This window comes from Mustela nivalis (assembly GCF_964662115.1).
Source record: "Mustela nivalis genome assembly, chromosome: 5".
Lineage (NCBI taxonomy): Eukaryota > Metazoa > Chordata > Mammalia > Carnivora > Mustelidae > Mustela > Mustela nivalis.
In genome coordinates, this window is record NC_139024.1 from 97,700,483 (window position 1) to 97,718,503 (window position 18,021).

The window sequence follows — 18,021 nt, forward strand, 5'->3', positions numbered from 1 at the left end:
AAGTTTCATTCAGTTTACTTGGCAGGGGGGGGGGGGCGGTTGGAAATCAAGTTCAGGGCTGGCTATAAGTCCTGGTCAGAGACTCCCCATCTTTTTCAGAAGGTTGACCAGTAAGGCCAGGGACACTGGGGAATGTGGGTTCATTTCTTACTTATACAAACAGGACTGTAGGGCCAAAGGGAATCTTGGGGGCTGTTTGACCTGAGGGGCCAGGACAGAGCCAGGTCTCTGCCTCCCTGGTGGTTCTCCCCACCTCTCCCCACGGCCCCACCTCACAAACCCAGCCTTCCCTGGCTTCCCTGGGCCCGGGTGCTGCACGCAGTGGAAACAGCCCAGCCTGGGGTGGGTCCCTGGGAAGGGAGCTCTGTGTGTCTCAACCCCCTCCAAGGTGGGTAGCTTGCTCCATCATCAAGCAAGACTGTCTCCAGAGCCACTGCTGCCCACCTGTCTCTTCCCTTTTGTCCCCCACAAGCTTATCTGACAAACAGGGGCTCAGTCTGCTATGTGATGCCAGTCTTTCAAGCAGGAGACAAGGGTAATTCCCGCCAGGCAGCACAGGGAGCAAAAACACGCCCTGAGCCCTGGACAAAGGCGTTCCGCTGAAAGAGGCCTGAAAACCATCTGTCTGTTGGGAGTTTACAGGGTGGTGTGTCTCGTCCTACCAGGGACCGTGGGAACAACAGCCGAGCGCTGGTGGGGCTAGTCCCTGGCCTTCACATTCCCAGCTGCAAAATGCCACCAGCTGCTTGGGGCGATAAAGCCACCATTGACGACCACGAAAGCCTGGGATGTGTCCTTGTCACCTTCAAGGACTACAAAACAAACCCTTCTCCTGAAGAGCTCCCGCCCCCGCCCAGCCTTGTTAATCAAGGGGAGCAGCAACAGGTGGGCTCGGGAATGCACAGCGACCACCACCTCCACCCACACAGACCACCACCTCCACTCACACAGAGCCTTACAAACACAGCCATGACTTCTTGGGAGCTACCACACAGCTTGAACCCAAAGCTACCCCGTGGTACTCCTCACCTCCCTCCACCCGCTCCCTCCATACCAAAGTGTTCTAGAACAACCAAAACTGGGAGAGCAGAGAAAAATGCAAACGAGTTCAGGGCTGAGTGTGTCCACAAGCGCAGGGTCATGTGAAAGCCTGCCTGGTGCTTTTTATGAAGGACACTGAGAACAGCACTTCTCAGTCTTCACAGGAATCACCTGTGGATCTTCTTAAATAGCAAGAGCTGGGGGCACCTGAGTGGCTCAGTGGGTTCACTGGCTGACCCTTGGTTTCCACTCACTTCATGATCTCATCGGGCTCCACGCTCGGCCAGGAGTCCATTTCAGATTCTCTCTCTCCCTCAGCCCACCCCCTGCTCGAGAGCACGCATACTCTTTCTCGCTCTCTCTCTCAAACAAATAAATACATGTTTTTTGTTGTTTTGTTTTGTTTTGTTTTAAAACAAGATCTGACGCAGTAGTTGCATGGTGGGGCCTGGGAGACTGCATGTCTAGTGAGTCCCCAGACAATGTGAACAGTGTGGGGCTGAGGACAATCTGAGGGGCAATCCCTTGAGAGGACTCTCAGGGCTTCTTGTATTCAGGAAACACATGGGCTTGAGACCAGGACCACAGCTCTCAGTTTTGCAGAAGGTTGGAGACAACAAATGTTAAGCAGTGCTCCTGAGACCACTGAGCCAATGAGCGGCACAACCCAAAACAACCTCATAAATGTTAAGCCCAGCTGGGGTCACCTGTTTTAGGACAGAAGAAAAGCCAGCGACCTTGAGTCACTGGGCGAATTAATGGCACAATGCAAAACAACCTTGTAAATGCTCGACCTTGTAAAAACCCATCTGGTGTCACCAGCTCTGGATTGGAAGGGTCTGTGTAAAGAATCTTTTTCTGAGCTTTTACGTTCTATTTCTGGCCATAACACTGACACTCTGTGGTATTTTCAACAGGAAGAAGACTTGGAGTCTAATGGTAAGACCAGAAACCGGGCATTTTATTCCTTGCCAGAGCTGGACAGGGTGTGTGGTTGCCAGATAAAACCCAAGGCGACTGGGGCACCTGGGTCAGTTAAGTGCCCAACTCTGGGTCTCGGCTTGGGTCCTGCCCAGAGTGGAGCCTACTCAGGAAAAAAAAAAAAAAGCCAGTTAAATTTCAGATTGATAAAGAATAATTTTCTAGTATAATTATGTAGCACGTATAATCTGGGATATACTCATAGGAAAAGAGAAAACAGAAAATACTCACTGTGTATCTGAAATTCCAAATTTAACTGGCAGTCCTGGATTTCTGTTTGCTAAGTCTGGCGACCCTAACAGGATAGCAAAATGGGAATAAGGACAGTAGGGATTTGGTAATATGGAACACTTCCTGCTTCACGGCTGTTGACTGTAAAGAAAAACACAAGGATGCTGGCATGGTAGGCATTCCATCAAGAGGCGCACAGCTTATTACTATAACAATAATGCCCATTTCTCTGACTGGGGCTTAATCTGCTTAGCCAGATCGTTATAATGGGACAAAATCATATGCTTAGGGCTGGTATTATGAGTTGAATTGCATCCCTGCAAATTCATCTGTTGAAGTCCTAACCCCTGCCACTTCAGAACATGCCCTTATTTAGAAACAGAATCGTAGCAGATGCCGTGAGTGAAGACGAGGTCACAGACTGGGGTACAGTGGGCCCCTAACCTAATGTAACTGATGTTTTTATAAAAAGAGAAAACGTGGACGTGGAGACTGAATGCACACAGTGCAAATCCCATATGAAGAGAGGCGTTTTCTGCTGCCACAAGCCAAGGAACCAGAAGCCAGGACGGAGGGCTGGGACCAACCCTGCCCCAGAGCCTGCAGAGGGAGCATGGCCCTGCTGATGCCTTGACCTTGGACTTCTTGCCGCCAGAACTGTGAGACAATGAATCTCTCTTGGTAAGCCACTCAGTTTGTGGCACTTTTGTGACCTTAGCCTATAAATCGATGCAGGGAGCTAGGAGGAGGAAAGAGAGAAGAGCAGAGGCGAGAAACTCATCAACATTACCTTTAGTTATTGTCTGCAGAACTTGACAACCTCAGCCGAGGAAAGACACAGGGAGTCAGAAATGGCAGACTGTTTTTAAATGAACACAGTCACTGCTCTACTAAAATTCAAATTTAAATGTCAAACCGAGGGCTGCCTGGTTGGCTCAGTCAGTTAAGCGTCTGCCTTGGGCTCGGGGTCCTGGGGTCGAGCCTCGCAACAGGCTCCTTGCTCAACAGGGAGCCTGCTTCTCCCTCTCCCTCTGGTCCCCTGCTCCTAGTCTCTCTTTCTCTATCTTTCTATCTCAAATAAACAAATAAAATCTTTAAAATAAATAAATGACAAACTGAAAAATAAGTAAATAAATGTTGAACAGAGCAAAGTTACACAAAATTTAAAGAAACCTTAGAAATCAGAATTTACCCAGCTTATACTAAAAGGGTATGTTCCCAAGCACCCTTGGCCTCAAAGAGATTTGGGAGGAAGGTTCTAAAAATCGCAACCTCAACAGACCCATTATTGTGAACTGCTGTTTTCCCTGGAGGAGTTTGCTTTCCTCCTGTACTTACAAACCAAACATGACCATACAGAGCTGCCGTGTAAGGAGGCCCCACACAAAATGAAGCTGGCTGTTCTGATTTCATTGCCACTCTTCGTTATTTGCTTGTCATATTTCAAATAGCCCCAGGTGGCAAGATTTAAACAAGAGATACTACTGAACAATACTTCATCTTCTCTTCCTAGAGTAACTGAAACCTCCTCGTCTCAGTATGGATTATAACGTGCCTTCACCTTTACCAAGGCCTTGTTCTGGCCTGGAAGGGGATGCCAGGAGCAGAATTCAATAACCGCACCCTAGAAAAATGCCAAACCCAGCTGGCCCCGTCACACTGGCCTTCGTTCAGGCACTAGAATGTGCCAAGATATTTGTTTCTCACTTGAGGCCTTCACACATGCTAATCCCTGTGCCTGGAATGTTCTTTCTTCTGCCTGGACTCCCCCTTCCCCCCCACTTGCCCCAACACAACTTGTCATACATACTCAGCCCCAATGTCAGCTTCTTGGCAACATCTTCTGTCCTTACTTTTTTCATCTTTCTTTATCACACATACGTTTTATTCCCTTCACTACCCCAACCACAACCACAATTTTTTTATTGTTTACTCATTTATTATCTATCCCGCCCTCATAAACGGTGAGCTCTAGGAGTCAGAAATCAGACATGTTTTGTGCACACAAAAAAAATATGATCTACATATTGGAAGAGAGAGCCCAGAAATAAACCTATGCTTCTATGGTCAATGAATCTATGAGAAAGGAGGCAAGAATACACAATGGGGGAAAGACAGTCTCTTCAATAAATAGTGTTGGGAAAACTGGAGAGCCACACGCAAAAGAAACTGGACCACTTTCTGACATCACGCACACAAATAAACTCAAAATGGATTAAAGACCTAAATGTGGGACCTGAAACCATAAAAATCCAAGAAGAGAACAAAGGCTGTAATTTCTCTGACATCAGCTACAGCAACATTTTTCTAGAAATGTCTCCTAAGGGAAACAAAAGCAAAAGCAAACCATTGGGACTACAGCAAAAAAAAAAAAAAAAAAAAGCTTCTGCACACCCAAGGAAATAGTCCACAAAACAAAAAGGCAACCTACAGAATGGGAAAAGATACTTGCAAATGATCTATCTGGTAAGGGGCTAATATCTAACATATGTAAAGAACTCCTACAACTCCATGCCAAAAAACCAAATAATCTAATTGAAAATGCATAGTCAACCTGAACAGATATGTTTCCAAAGAAGACATACAGATGGCCAACAGACAGGTGGAAAGTAACTCAACATCACTCATCATCAGGGAAATGCAAACCAATACAACAAGAATACCTCACACTTGTCAGAATGGCTAGACTGAGACAAAAAACTAACAGGTGTTGGTGAGGATGTGGAGAACAGGGAACCCACATGCACTGCCAGTGGGAATGTAAATTGGTCCAAAAAATTAAAAATAGAAATGCCATAGACCCAATAATTCTACTACTGGATATTTACCCAAAGAAAGAGAAAACACTCACTCAAAAAGACAAGATGTGTCCCTTTGTTTACTACTGCATTATTTATAGTTGCTGAGACATGGAAGCAACCAAAGTGTTCATCCATGAATAAGGAAGATATGGTACATGTGTGCGTGTGTGCGTGTGTCTATACTAACACAGAATATATAGAGAGAACAGAATATTACACAGCCATAAAAAAGGATGAGATCCTGCCATATACAACAACAAGGATGGATCTAGAAGGTACTACATTAAGTAATATAAATCAGAGAAAGACAATACCATATGAGTTCACTTATATGTAGAATCTAAAAAAACAAAGGAAATGAATAAACAAAAAGCAGAATCAAGGGCTCTTAGGTAGCTCAGTCAGTTAAACGTCTTGACTCCTGATCTCAGCTCAGGTCTTGATTTCCAGGTTGTAAGTTCAAGCCCCGTGTTGGGCTCCACACTAGGCAAGGAGCCTACTTTAAAAAAAGGGGGGGGGGGGAGAAGAAGATGAGGAAGAAAGAAAAAAAAGCAAAAAAAAAAAAAAAAAAAAAGCAGAATCAGTCCTATAAATACAGAGAACAAACTGTATTGTTCTCTGATGGTTGCCAGAAGGGAGAAGGGAAGAGGATGGGCAAAATGGGGGGGAGGAGTAGGGAAGATATATGCTTCTAGTTACGGAATGAGTAAGTCACAGGAATGAAAAGCATAGCATAAGGAATATAGTCAGAGATATTGTAACAACATTGAATGGTGACAGACTAGCTAGACTTGTGGTGAGCCCAGCAAAATGTCTGTTCACTAACTTGTACACCTGAAACTAATGTAACATTGTATGTCAGCTCTACCCAAATAAAAAAATTGAAAATGAAAATTAAAAACTTTATGTCACTTTACTCTTCTTGCTTCTTCATGGTTTCTGAGAACTCGGAATTCTTACCGCTTTGTTCATCAATTGTTTTTTAATAAAAATTCCAGATTGTTTTTTAATAAAAATTTTTTAAAAATTTCTTAAAAAAAGAGAAAGAAATCAAAAATGTTTTATAAATTACTTAACCCCCAGGACTTGCAGTCAAGGAGGCACATACATATTTGTCTGGATTGATTGATCAATTCATTAATTATTTAAAACAAACAAATGAGGGGTGCCTGGGTGCCTCAGTTAAGTGTCTGACTCTTGATTCCAGGCTCAGGTCTTGATTCCATAAAGACTCTTGATTCCATCTCAGGGTCCTGGGATTGAGTTCCGTGTCAGGCTTCAGGCTCAGCTGGGAGTCTGCTTGAGGATTCTCTCTCTCTTCCTCTCCCTCTGCCCCTCCCCCTGCCTTTCAAGTAAATAAATAAATCTTTAAAACAAAGCAATAAGGGGCACCTGGGTGGCTCAGTGGGTTAAGCCATTGCCTTCAGCTCAGGTCATGATCTCAGGGTCCTGGGATCGAGTCCTGCATCGGGCTCTCTGCTCAGCGGGGAGCCTGCTTCCCTCTCTCTCTCTCTCTCTGCCTGCCTCTCTGTCTACTTGTAATCTCTCTCTGTCAAATAAATAAATAAAATCTTTAAAAAAAAATAAAAATAAAATAAAAACAAAGCAATAAAATAAATGAGAGCATGATATGATCAATGGTGGCATACCTCCAAATCCTGGCGGGAAGCACTTCATGCTCAGAGGTTCCAGGTTCAGCCCTGGAGCCAGAAGTCTACCTTCTCATCCCAGTGGGAGACAGGTTCTTTTAGGGTATCACTTGCCTGCTAATTTCTCTGGGAATGTTTCAAACTCAAAAATCAACTCTCTGCTTGTGATCTGGCTTTACACACACAGGCATATCTCATTTTATGGCCCTTTGCAGACACTGCTTTTTTTTTTTTTTTTTAAACACATTGAAGGGTTAATGTGTTTAACCCTGTGTCAAGCAAGTGTGTTGGTGCCATTTTCCCAACAGCATTTGCTCACTTGCCTCTGTGTCACATTTTGGTAACTCTAAAACTATTTCAAAGGCTTTTGTTATTATTATGTTTGCAGCAATCATCTGTGATCAGAGATTATAACTCCCTGAAGGCTCAGATGGTGGCTAGCATTTGTTATCAAGAAACTACTTTTTACTTAAGGTGCGTACTCTGCTTTCTAGACTTCATGCTACTGCACACTTAACAGGCTACAGGAGAGTGTAGACACAGCTTTTATATGCACGGGGAAACCAAAACATTCACCTGATTTGCTTTACGGCACTACTCATTTTACAACGGTGGTCTGGAACCGAACCCACAGTATCTCCGAGGCCCTTCCTACAATAAAAGCATGCTCTGGTCACCCGCGCATCAGCTCCTGGAGTCCTCAGGATCATGTTTTCTCATGCTAAATTAATAAAGCAGTGTTGGGTTATGATCTGGCATCCCATATAAATGGACTTCAGGGAGAAATGCAATGAAAATACCAATACAACATCTGATAGCTGGATCTTTTTATAAATTAATACACTGGCATTCTAACACTAAAAAAAGAAAAGGCCTGTCCATTTTAAATTTGAAAAACAAACAAACAAACAAAACCAACCCTAAAAACTTAGGACTTATGGGTCACAAGAATTAGATGACAGAGGGTATTCTGACAATGCATATATATATAAATGCATATATATATAAAACCTTTAAAATATACCTAGTACTTGACCCTGAAATTCCAGTAATAGGAATGTATCCTGAAAAATAATCATAAATTCACATTAAAATTTAGTCCCAAGGATGATAATAGTAGCAGTGTTTAAAACAGAAGCTGGAAACTTAAATATCCAATAACACGGGATTGAACAGATAATCTGTAGTAATCCCTATTAAGAAATACTCTGCAGTTTTTCAAAATATTTTACTGAACAGAATAATAATTAATGGCATGGGAAGAAGGCTCATCATCTACTAAAAGCAAAAATAGTGGGTTATGAATCAATAGTCAACTGTGGTGGTTAACTGGGTGATGGTGTCCTGTGTGATTTTTATCTTCCTATGTTTATCTACATTTTATAAATTTCCTCAGAGTGTCACATGTCACATACATGTATTTTGAAAAACGTTTCTATACAAAAGTAAATTTCAACCAGTCACAAAAGGACAAATACTATATGATTCCACCTAAATAAACTACCTAGAGTCATCAAATTTCATAGTGGCAGGAAGTAGCAAGGAAGTTGTCAGAAGCTGAAGGGCAGGGGGTGGGGTGAGGAGCTACTGCTTAATGAGTCCGGAGCGTCAGTGTTGCGAGACAGAGAGTTCTGGAGATGGACGGTGGTGACGGTTGCACAATGTGAATGTGCTTAACGCCCCTGGACTTACACTTAGAAAGGATTATAAAACGATGGTAAATTGTGTGTTATGGGTGTTTTATCACAACTTTCTTAAAAAACAGGGAAAAAAGGGGACGCCTGGGTGGCTCAGACTCTAGATCTGACTCTAGATTTCAGCTCCGGTCACGACCTTTGGGCCCTGGGATGGAGACCCGAGTTGTTGGGCTCCACTCAGCAGGAGCTGAGCTGCTGCTTGAATTCTCTCTCCTTCTCCCTCCCTGTACCCCTCCCCCTGCTCATGCTCCAGGGCTCTCTCTCGCTCACTCTCCTTCTTGCTCTCTCCCTCTCTCAAGTAAATCTTTAAAAAAGGGGATAAAAGCTAAATGCTTTTTTAAGTTAGTAAATCATATGGACCACTGGATCTAGAGGCAACTGAGGTACTAGGATTTTCAGGAGACAGGAATAGCTCGTGTAACACTGTGTTCTGACTTTACTTCAATTTTAATAAAAGAGCTGAGGGACAGGAGCAGAGAAGGCGTAATCGGACCTCAGACCACACGGCACCGAGTGCGACAACCCTCCCTGCCTGCCAGGGCCGGAGTGCGCCAGGGTCACCATCTGCACTGGCCATGGGGCTCCTGTCTCTCCTTTCCTGAGCATGGAGTTGTCCTCCTCTCTCTCTAGTGCCCCACAGCTTGACTCTCAAATAAGGGAATGGATCGGGCTGCCCCAAAGCCCAGTTTCCCCGAGTCTACATCCTCTGGAGGCCATGGGGTAAGGGACTGCCCCCAGAATCCTTCAGCGAGTCACTGGGAGAGTCAGACAAAGAAGAGATTCTCCTCTTGAAGACAAGATGATTCCCCTCTGTACCAATGAAGAAAGAACTAGATTCAGCAAACAGAAATTCCTCCAGTATTCACCAAGAGGCTGCCCAGCACTCTGCTACTGGAAGAGGGGTGCAGTGCCCGGTTCCTGATGGTAGGACCTGACGGGCCTGAGAGGGCAGAGGCGTGGGCCGAGGGCTGCACGTGGCTTGAGGCTATCTCTTAGCAGAGCTAGGATGTGGGAGGCTGAGCTTTAACAGCTAAGAAGACCGTGCATGTACACAGGAACAGTAAGCTTTCCAAGGCCTTCTGAGTTCACGGGGCCAGTGCAAGACGGGGACTCATGCTTTTCTTACCTGCTGTAGGCACACTAACGTTATACTGAGGTAAAATAAATAGGAAGGCAGTCTTGGCGGTGACCTGTAAAAGAAAGGAAAAATGTTCCAATTCAGCTTCTTGGCCACATCGAAAGAAACAAGGGGATCCTGCTACCAGCCCCCAGGGCCCTTTCTGTTTGCATCTCAGACCTGAAGGCCTGTCCTATCACAAAAGGTAGAACTGTTTGTTTGTTTGTTTCCCTGTGTTTCTTGACTGTTCCGCCTCCCAGTGCCTGCACTAAAAATAAACAAAACAACAACAGGGGGCGTTGGGCGGTATCTAGGCTTGTACTTGCTGCAGATAAAACCACACACTGAGAGGTCGGAGGCTAAGCGCACAGACCCGCCTGCCATCCATTCAAGTATTGAGTAAGTCAGTCCTAGGCACGGGCGCTGTGGAAGACAGGAACAGGTAGAAAATGACTCCGACTTCAAGAAGTTTCCATGGAGCTGAGGTGTCCCCGGCATGCTGGTTAACCACATGCTGGCCAGCAGCCCCAGAAGTTGACACCCGAGCTTCAGAAAGCGAGAACTGCAACTGCGAAGTTCACATCCACTGTGCCGGGGGGCCCGGGGCAAGACGGAACACCCCACGCAGCTGGTTGTTTATTTCGAAAGCTGCCTCGAAAATCTCACTTGGGCTGTGCCTGGTTTAGCCTGCCACCTGGCTGCTACCTGCCAAATCAGTACTCGAGCAACTCCATCTGAAGGAAGAGCGGACCGAACGCGGGGATTCAAAGCTTGGACTTACGGATCAAAATGGACTACCTGGGTTCACATGCAGCCTCTGCCATGAGCGAGGGGTGTGAACTTGCACTCTGAGCCTCAGTCTCCTTGTCCACAAAATCAGGGACATCCGTGGTCCTCCAGCTGCTCTGGGTGGCACTGGCCCAGCTGCTAGTGCGGTTTCAGGCTCCCCAGATGTTTCCGATGTGCAGCTGGAGCTCAGAAGCACCACCCACACTGTTCCGAAGCAGGGGAGGACGCCCCTGGGTACACCTCAGCTATGACTGACTGCTTCTCCTCTAAACAAAAAGGTCTGAAGCCTGTACTGTGGGGGTGGGGGAGTACACTGGGCACAGCAAAAAGCAGCGTGGAACTGAGTGAGTGACACATTGCAGGCCACTCTCCCGTCACCAAGCCCCATGTCTCTGCAGCGAGGTGTCCTTTGCTCTTTGTCCACAGCAATGCCTGAGGCTTTGCATGTGTTTGTGCTGTTGTCTGGGACATGCTTGGTCATGCTCGCAGGGAAAAAGTCAAATGAGACTAGGGATAAGAAGGCGTTTTGGAAAACACAAAGCCCTATCCCAACGCACAGGTTTTCCCCCGCCTCCACCCCAAAAGCTTCCTACTGTGGTCCACCAAGACCTTTTTCAGGGGGCTCCCAACCACCCTTCTTGTCCAACTGCCTGTGTTTCTTTAGAACAGATGGACACTGTTTCTGCCAAAATGTGCTACTCACTACTTCCTTTTGGGGATTTTAGTCCCTCGCACTTTGTATCCTACTTCATTACACTCCCCCCTCCGACACACACACACACACACACACACACAGACACCCACCACCAAATCCTATTGATCAGAATCTGATTTATCCATCATAACCCAGCTCACCTGCAGCCCCTCCGTGAAGCCTTCCCTAACTGCTCACGGAGTCCGAGGACACCTTCTACTGGAGGCATCTTGCACTGTGGCCCCCACACCACCCTCTCTGACTCCTCCTCTTATTTCTCCTCACGTGCCACTCCCTGCACACAGGGACTAACCCAGACGCACACGGGAAGGGCTCAGGAACCACTCCATGGGCAAGACGGAGAATGGAAAGCTGAGTCTGGGCTGGCTTGCTTCACTAAGCTGTTCTGTTCCCACTCTTTCACGAGAGCTGCCCCACTGCCATCACTCTGGCCGTCCTCTCTGTCACTGTGCTTATCACCCCCAAGATCCTTCTTGACACCTTCTGGGTGCTAACCCACCACATGCCATCATGCCATCATGAAGCCCCTCCCCCACCACCACTGTAGGAACGGAGGGTCCCCTCCTGAGCTCCACTCCCGTTGGGCATCCTTGACCCAAATGCCTGACTCTTTACTGTCTGCCATGACTCCTCTGAGGGTAAGCCTTGTCTTCTCAGGCTGACAGCCCTTCGAGAGAAGACATGGGAGCCAGAGGAAGTGGGAGGAGGGAAGAGAGAGAAGGAAGGCAGACAAGAAGAAAGTATTGACCAACCACTGCACGTGTTCTAGGCACAAATCTCCATTCAGTTTCATCCGGGAAACACACCCATCTTGTAAGTTTGTGGGATAGAGTGGGCCTCCACTGGGCCTCCAGTGAGCTTTTGGCTGACCAGCATTCCCCGCTTCCTGAAGGCATCAGCATTTCCTGGGGAAACACCTCTCCCCAGCTGTGTGTGTGTGTGTATTTGTGTCCATGCATGTGTGTGTTGGGGGGGGGGGGCAGTCACTCTGGTGACCAGCTTCCTCCTGGAAGGTTGACAGGGCCACACTCTCCCCCCAGGACAGAAGACCAGTCAATCAGACACTTTATCCTGGACTCTGTATTTGGGGCAGGAATGGAGGAATGGGCTGGTCAGTGCCATGTGCCTACCCAGATGCTTCCTCTGCAGTTCGCACAGCCCTGCCCTGGAGCACCCCAGAGCCACATCAATGGTGCGAACCCCCAGAGAGCCTCCTTAAGTTGGCCAGAGTCCATTTCTGTGATATAGTATAGTTCCATTAGTAGAGTCCTGGTGTTCAACTCCAGCTGGCACATTCGAATCCCTGGGAAGCTTTTAAAATCCCTATGCCTGGGTCACCACTAGCCCACCAAATCTGACCCTCTAGGGCACCGGCCCAGAGCTCTCCCATGGGCAACCAAGTCTGTAAGCCACTCGGGCAGAGACTAGCCCTCACCATCTTCTTGGGGCAAGCCCGGCAGGCCAGTCTCTGTCTTGGAACTTGTCCTGTGCCCTTCACAGAATTTAATTAATTTATGTCTTAAGTACATTTTTATTTTAATTTCTAAAGAAATACATACACTGAAAGCACTGAACAATTCAGGAATACATAAGAACCTCACATCCCCTCTGCGTTCTTTGCTTTCTTCCCTTCAGCAGCCCATACTGACGTCTCCCTCCACACGTCTGACGCCAGCTCTCTGAGAGCTCTTCCTACGCATGTGTCCATTCGGGATTCATTTCATTTTATTTTTGACATTATGACTTGAGCTGTGTTTATGTAACTTGTCCCAAGGGATAAAAGAGTGAAAAAAATGCGAAAGGAGCTACACCTTATAAGTAACATTTAAATCACATTTTTAGCTCTGTCAGCGAAACAGTTACTGCAGGATCCTATAGGCCAAAATACAAATCTCAACATATATCAAAGTATGTGAATACAGTTAGCTACGTGGAAAACGTTAGGTCAACTTCCGTTGACTTGTGTCAACATACAAACACCTAGGAATATAATAAAAACTTCCTGACACATCCTAGCATTTTCATTAGATTTTCCACAGATTCACCAATATTGGATACCAAAATGCTCAGCTAAATAAGACAGGATCGGATGGTGTATATAAATGTATATAAATCCACTACTCTAACTCCTGAAAGAATCCTCCCACTTTTTTTTCTTGAGGAAGACAGACATTTGGTGCACGGGCTCTACCTGTCTTCTTTCCCTAGCCCTGACAGCCACATCTTGTTGTTCACATTAGTTCTGTTCAATGAAGTCGCTGGACACTGGGTTAGTGGAAATACATGGGAATACATGGTCTCTGGCCACAACATTTCCATCAACCCATCAATATACAACCTTGCTTATGTGTGGTTTTGTTTAGAGACGCTGTATTTAGGGGCACCTGGGTGGCTCAGTCATTAAACGTCTGCCTTTGGCTCAGGTCATGGTCCCAGGGTCCTGGGATTGAGCCCTGCATCGAGCTCTCTGCTCAGCGGGAAGCCTGCTTCCTCCTCTCCCGCTCCCCCTGCTCGTGTTCCCTCTCTTGCTGTGTGTCTCTCTCTGTCAAATAAATAAATAAAATCTTAAAAAAAATAAAGATGTTCTATTTAATATATACAGCTGAAGAGTGAACACTGAACCCACGTGCAACAGCACCACGATTCACGCCTACAGAGGTTGATCTAACACAAGTATGTTCTCGGTGGGGCATACGGGAGCCTCCTCATGCTTATCAACGATAGACAGCACTTGTGCACACAGGCTGAGAACCATTTTAAACAGCAAAATCAGCAACAAAACACGTGAAAATGAAAAAAAAAAATGCGGCATAAAATAGACCACAAAAAGGACACTTGCTTACAACAGGAGGGCTGAAACTAGAAGGCAAGCCATCGTCTTGCTTGACTTCAGCTGGGAACGTGCTCGTGGGGGTGACTCAAAGTTTCCACTGCAGTGTGCATGTCCACAAATGACTACAGAATCGCCCAGTGCTGACTGCAGAGTCACAGATAAATTTTAGGGAGTAGGTGCATTGGCAGACACGAAATGTGTGAAGGGTGAGGATCGACTGTGTTGGGACAGACCTGACTGCCAGCTGCACAAGGACCAAGATATTTTCCTTTGCAACGCCTTTCTGAAGTATAATTTGCGCACTATAAAATTTACCCATTGTAGTGTACTTCATGGGGTTTATCTTTACTTCCTTTTAAATTCTCCCTCCACTGCAAGAGAAGTACGAGGGAAGTGGGGGTCTTACTTGTCTCGGTTAGCTTCGATCCATAGCCTGAAGTAGGGTCTAGGACACAACCAGCGCTTAGTAAGTGCCTGTTAAATGAATACAGAGACTTAACAGGGGAACCAGGATTGTGCCTGTCATCTGCCCCCATTTACGCTCGGGTCATGTCCTTTCTCCACCCCCATCCCTGGGTCCCCGGTGCTGGGCCTGTCATAGGGTATCTTGTAAATACCTACTTGATGAACTAACACTGCAAGCAGCTGTAATAGTAACCACAGATGAATGCTTAACAAATGTTTTCTGAACATGAGTCTCACAGAATAGGATCTAGGATTCTGATTAAGGCAAAAACACCAAATTCCAGTATTTTTCCATCCCCAAGCCCCAGGCAGCAGCAGGAGAAACCATTCTGGGCCATACACCTTCTCCGTCGGCAGCTGCGCTTGCTTCCACTTTACTACGTCTCAGCCAGCTGATGTCAGTTTCCTAGCTTTACAGACGAAGAAGATCAACGTGCGGCCCCGACACACACAGTGGCCTCCCGACACCTCACAGCTTTATAAGCAGAAAAGGCACGTTCAGTTTGACTCTTAAAAAATGTGTCCCCAAAACAGATTTAGGATATACACAGTACGGCACATAAAACAGAACGGCAGCATGAAAGAGAAGGAGAGGACCAAAAACTATCTACTAGAGGCAAAGAGGAGGAAGAAGGAAAGAAGCTGATCCACAAAAATGCAGTCCAGGAACTCCTTCTCCTTGGCTAAGGGCAGCCAGAAATTCGGCTCAATGCTCTCCTGAAGCCCTCTGAAGGGGGAAGGAGTGATCTGCTCCTTCATTCACCATGTTCACTAATTTAAAAAACAAGACTACTCCAAAGAAGCAGTTCTATTTCTCCAGCATAAAAACTACTCTCTGTGCTTAAAAGGTCTCTGTGCAAAGGAGGTCCTTTGGCACCTCCAAAACCTCCCTCCATAACCCTCTGCCAACCTCAGAGCAAGGACAGAGCAATGACCAAGTTCCCCTCCCGCAAGTTCTTGTTGGGTTCACAGAGCACGCAGGGCTGAGAAACAGGAGCCTATTAAAGATGTCATTCCAATTATTTCCCATCTCTCTATGGCTGTTTATAGGAAACATTATGGGGTTTAATAGCATTTTAAATCCCAGGCTCAGTGGGTGAAAGGTTAAAAGTGAAAATGTGCTAAGATGCTAATGCAAAGGGAGAACACTAAATTATGTAGGAGGGGCCATATCTCCCTCCCTCCCTCCCTTCTCTCTCTCTCTCTCTCTCTCTCTCTCTCTCACACACACACACACACACACACACACACACAGAGCTTCGTTGAACTTTTTCACTCAGAGCATCCAGCACATGACTATGAAGCCATAACAAAACTAAAACCAGTCCATGTGCCATAGTCTCTTAGGGGGACAAGGAGCTGAGCTCTTGCTTGCAAGGAGACCAGAGATGCTAGGCAAATAGCTGCTTCCAGCAAAGCATGCTGGACTTGGATTCCAGGCCCAGGTCTGCTGCGGGGCAGGGGGTGAGCTCACTGGACCCCAGTTTTCTCACCCATTCGCAACAACAGTTATGGCAGTTAATGTCATCAAGTGCTCGGTCAGCACCTGGCATGGTCCTACGGGCATTACCTAAATTATTGCATGGAATGCTCACAAGAGCTGTATAGGAGAGATACTAATAATATCCCCATTGTCCAGATAAGGTAGAAAGGACCAGGCCAAGTCAGGTAGAATGGATGTCCTGAAAGATCCTCTCTACTGTCAGCTCTTAAAGGCTATCACTTCTGGATCCCACTTCCCATCAACCCCCAGGAGCACAGCCTTACACAGATAACTTGGGGAGGTCCTCCCCCAAGTCTGAACCGTATTACTGCTCCTCCACCTTGTGGGGATGGGGCCTGGGTATCCCGTGTATCTGACAGAGCAAGAAAGCAAGGTCTCTTGAGCTTACCCACCAGCCAGCCAGCCACAGACCCTATGCACACCTAGGCTCCCCAAATGCCCCAAACTGTTGTCTCTCCCGTGCGAATTGAGATACAGGCACCAAAGATAAGAGAGAAGAAACGCGGTGAAAGCAAACTCATGGTTTTCCTCTTAGATAGCATTTCATCCTCGGGTTTGGCTGGTTCATTCCTTGGCAGACAAAACCAAGCGTGGGCGCTTGGAAGAGGCTGGGCTGGAAGAACAACCACTGAGGACAGGAGAGGGTGTGAGGCCTGATTCATAGAAGCAACTCTGTTCCAATGGCTGCCCAACGACCACCACTCCCACCTCGGGACTGGAACACAAGAAGCAGCATGTGGAGAACCCTGACCCCCTGAGGGACAGTGGGCTCGGAATCCTTCCTCCTGAGAAGTATATGGAGGGCCAAATAAAATGTCCTTGTCCCCAAGCTCAGCCAGATGGGCTCAACTCAGACTTTCCCAACACTGATTTTGCATCTTGCTGCTAAGGCAGGAAAATTTCAGTCAGACAGGAAAACATTTGAAAGTTACGCCCAATTGGTGGGGAAGATTTTTTTTTTTTTTTAAATAAAGAGTCTTTTAGCCCCTCTTTCCTGGAGCATTTGTTCCCTGGGGCTCCTGCTTCTGGAGAACCCCAGGAGTCCAGCTGGTCACCTACGCGCACATTTTTATGACCGGGACTCGATGTACCCGGTTTGTGGTCCCTCGGTCACTCAACAGAAGGCAGATACAGCTGGAACAAAGATGCTTTTCACTCCTGCTTTCTGAAATTCTCCGTTTGGGATGACCAGAAGCTGGCGAGGAGGGCCGGGTGCCTGAAACCAGGAGGCAGAGTTCTGACAGTACCTTTCTGTGTGGTTTTTAGCAACGCCTAGAGATTCTGGTTTTCTCACTTGAGAAACTGCCTTGATAGAAGAATTTAGCAAAGCTACACAAACACACACACACACGCGACAGATTCTCAACAAGCCCATGTTCACAAAGCTGAACAGAGTTACCCTTAACAGTCCATATTGGATTAAAAAATGACAATGAGTACTTTTGAAAAAAGTCCATAATCAGAACAGTGATGATAAAATTATGTTACCTGCTTTATTATATGCATTGATTCCAAGGTCTACATTTTATACTGGGATAAACGGGAATTTAGAAAGGGTCACTCAAAGAGTTTCAGAAATCTTTGAAGTTGGGCTTTTAAAAAAAATGCATCTGAAGATTAAGTGTGTCACGCTATCCATCCCCCATTTGGGAAGTTAGTTATGGACTGAAACACAGGAGGGAGCCTGTGGGAAAACAGCTCTTCCCTACGGCCTTTATATCCACCACAGAACGATCACTTCAAGAACACTGCATATTCAAGCAATCTATGTCTGCACAGGTTGAACTTGACCTATGAGGTACTTACGGACAGCCTCAGATAACATACACACTTTCCCATGAAATGTATTTTCTCTCAAGGCCCTAACATATACACTTCATCTACCTCCTCAAAAAAGATCCCTGGATCAATACTTCCAGTCTCCTGTCTGACTACATACTTAGGATGTGCCAGTTTCTGCACATCCTAACTCCACATCAGTCTGCACATCAGTCTCCTCACCGCCCCCCCCCATCCCAATACCTTTCCCCGCATTCGGATAGCATGGCATACTCATAAACAATGCCATGTGGAAGTTAAAAACTAAAGGAAAACAATGAAGCATGCACCCAAAATAATTGCTAAAATATCGGTATTCTTCAGAGGCATTTCTCTTGGGCTGCTTGGAAGAGTTCAGATCACTGGCCACACCGTCTATA

The 18,021-nt window shown here is 46.3% G+C and overlaps 1 protein-coding gene across 3 annotated transcripts in view; it reads right to left on the reverse strand.

The window, feature by feature from the left end:
• TRAM2 (translocation associated membrane protein 2) overlaps positions 1 to 18,021 on the reverse strand; it is a 78,972-nt gene that overhangs the window by 28,129 nt on the left and 32,822 nt on the right. For 2 of the 3 annotated variants that reach the window (XM_082729363.1, XM_082729364.1), the window contains exon 2: positions 9,527 to 9,590. In XM_082729363.1, coding sequence (XP_082585489.1) covers positions 9,527 to 9,590 — 64 coding nt within the window. Of the gene's footprint in view, positions 1 to 2,253; positions 2,294 to 9,526; positions 9,591 to 18,021 lie in introns of those variants that run through there. The other variant, XM_082729365.1, reaches the window with a different exon arrangement.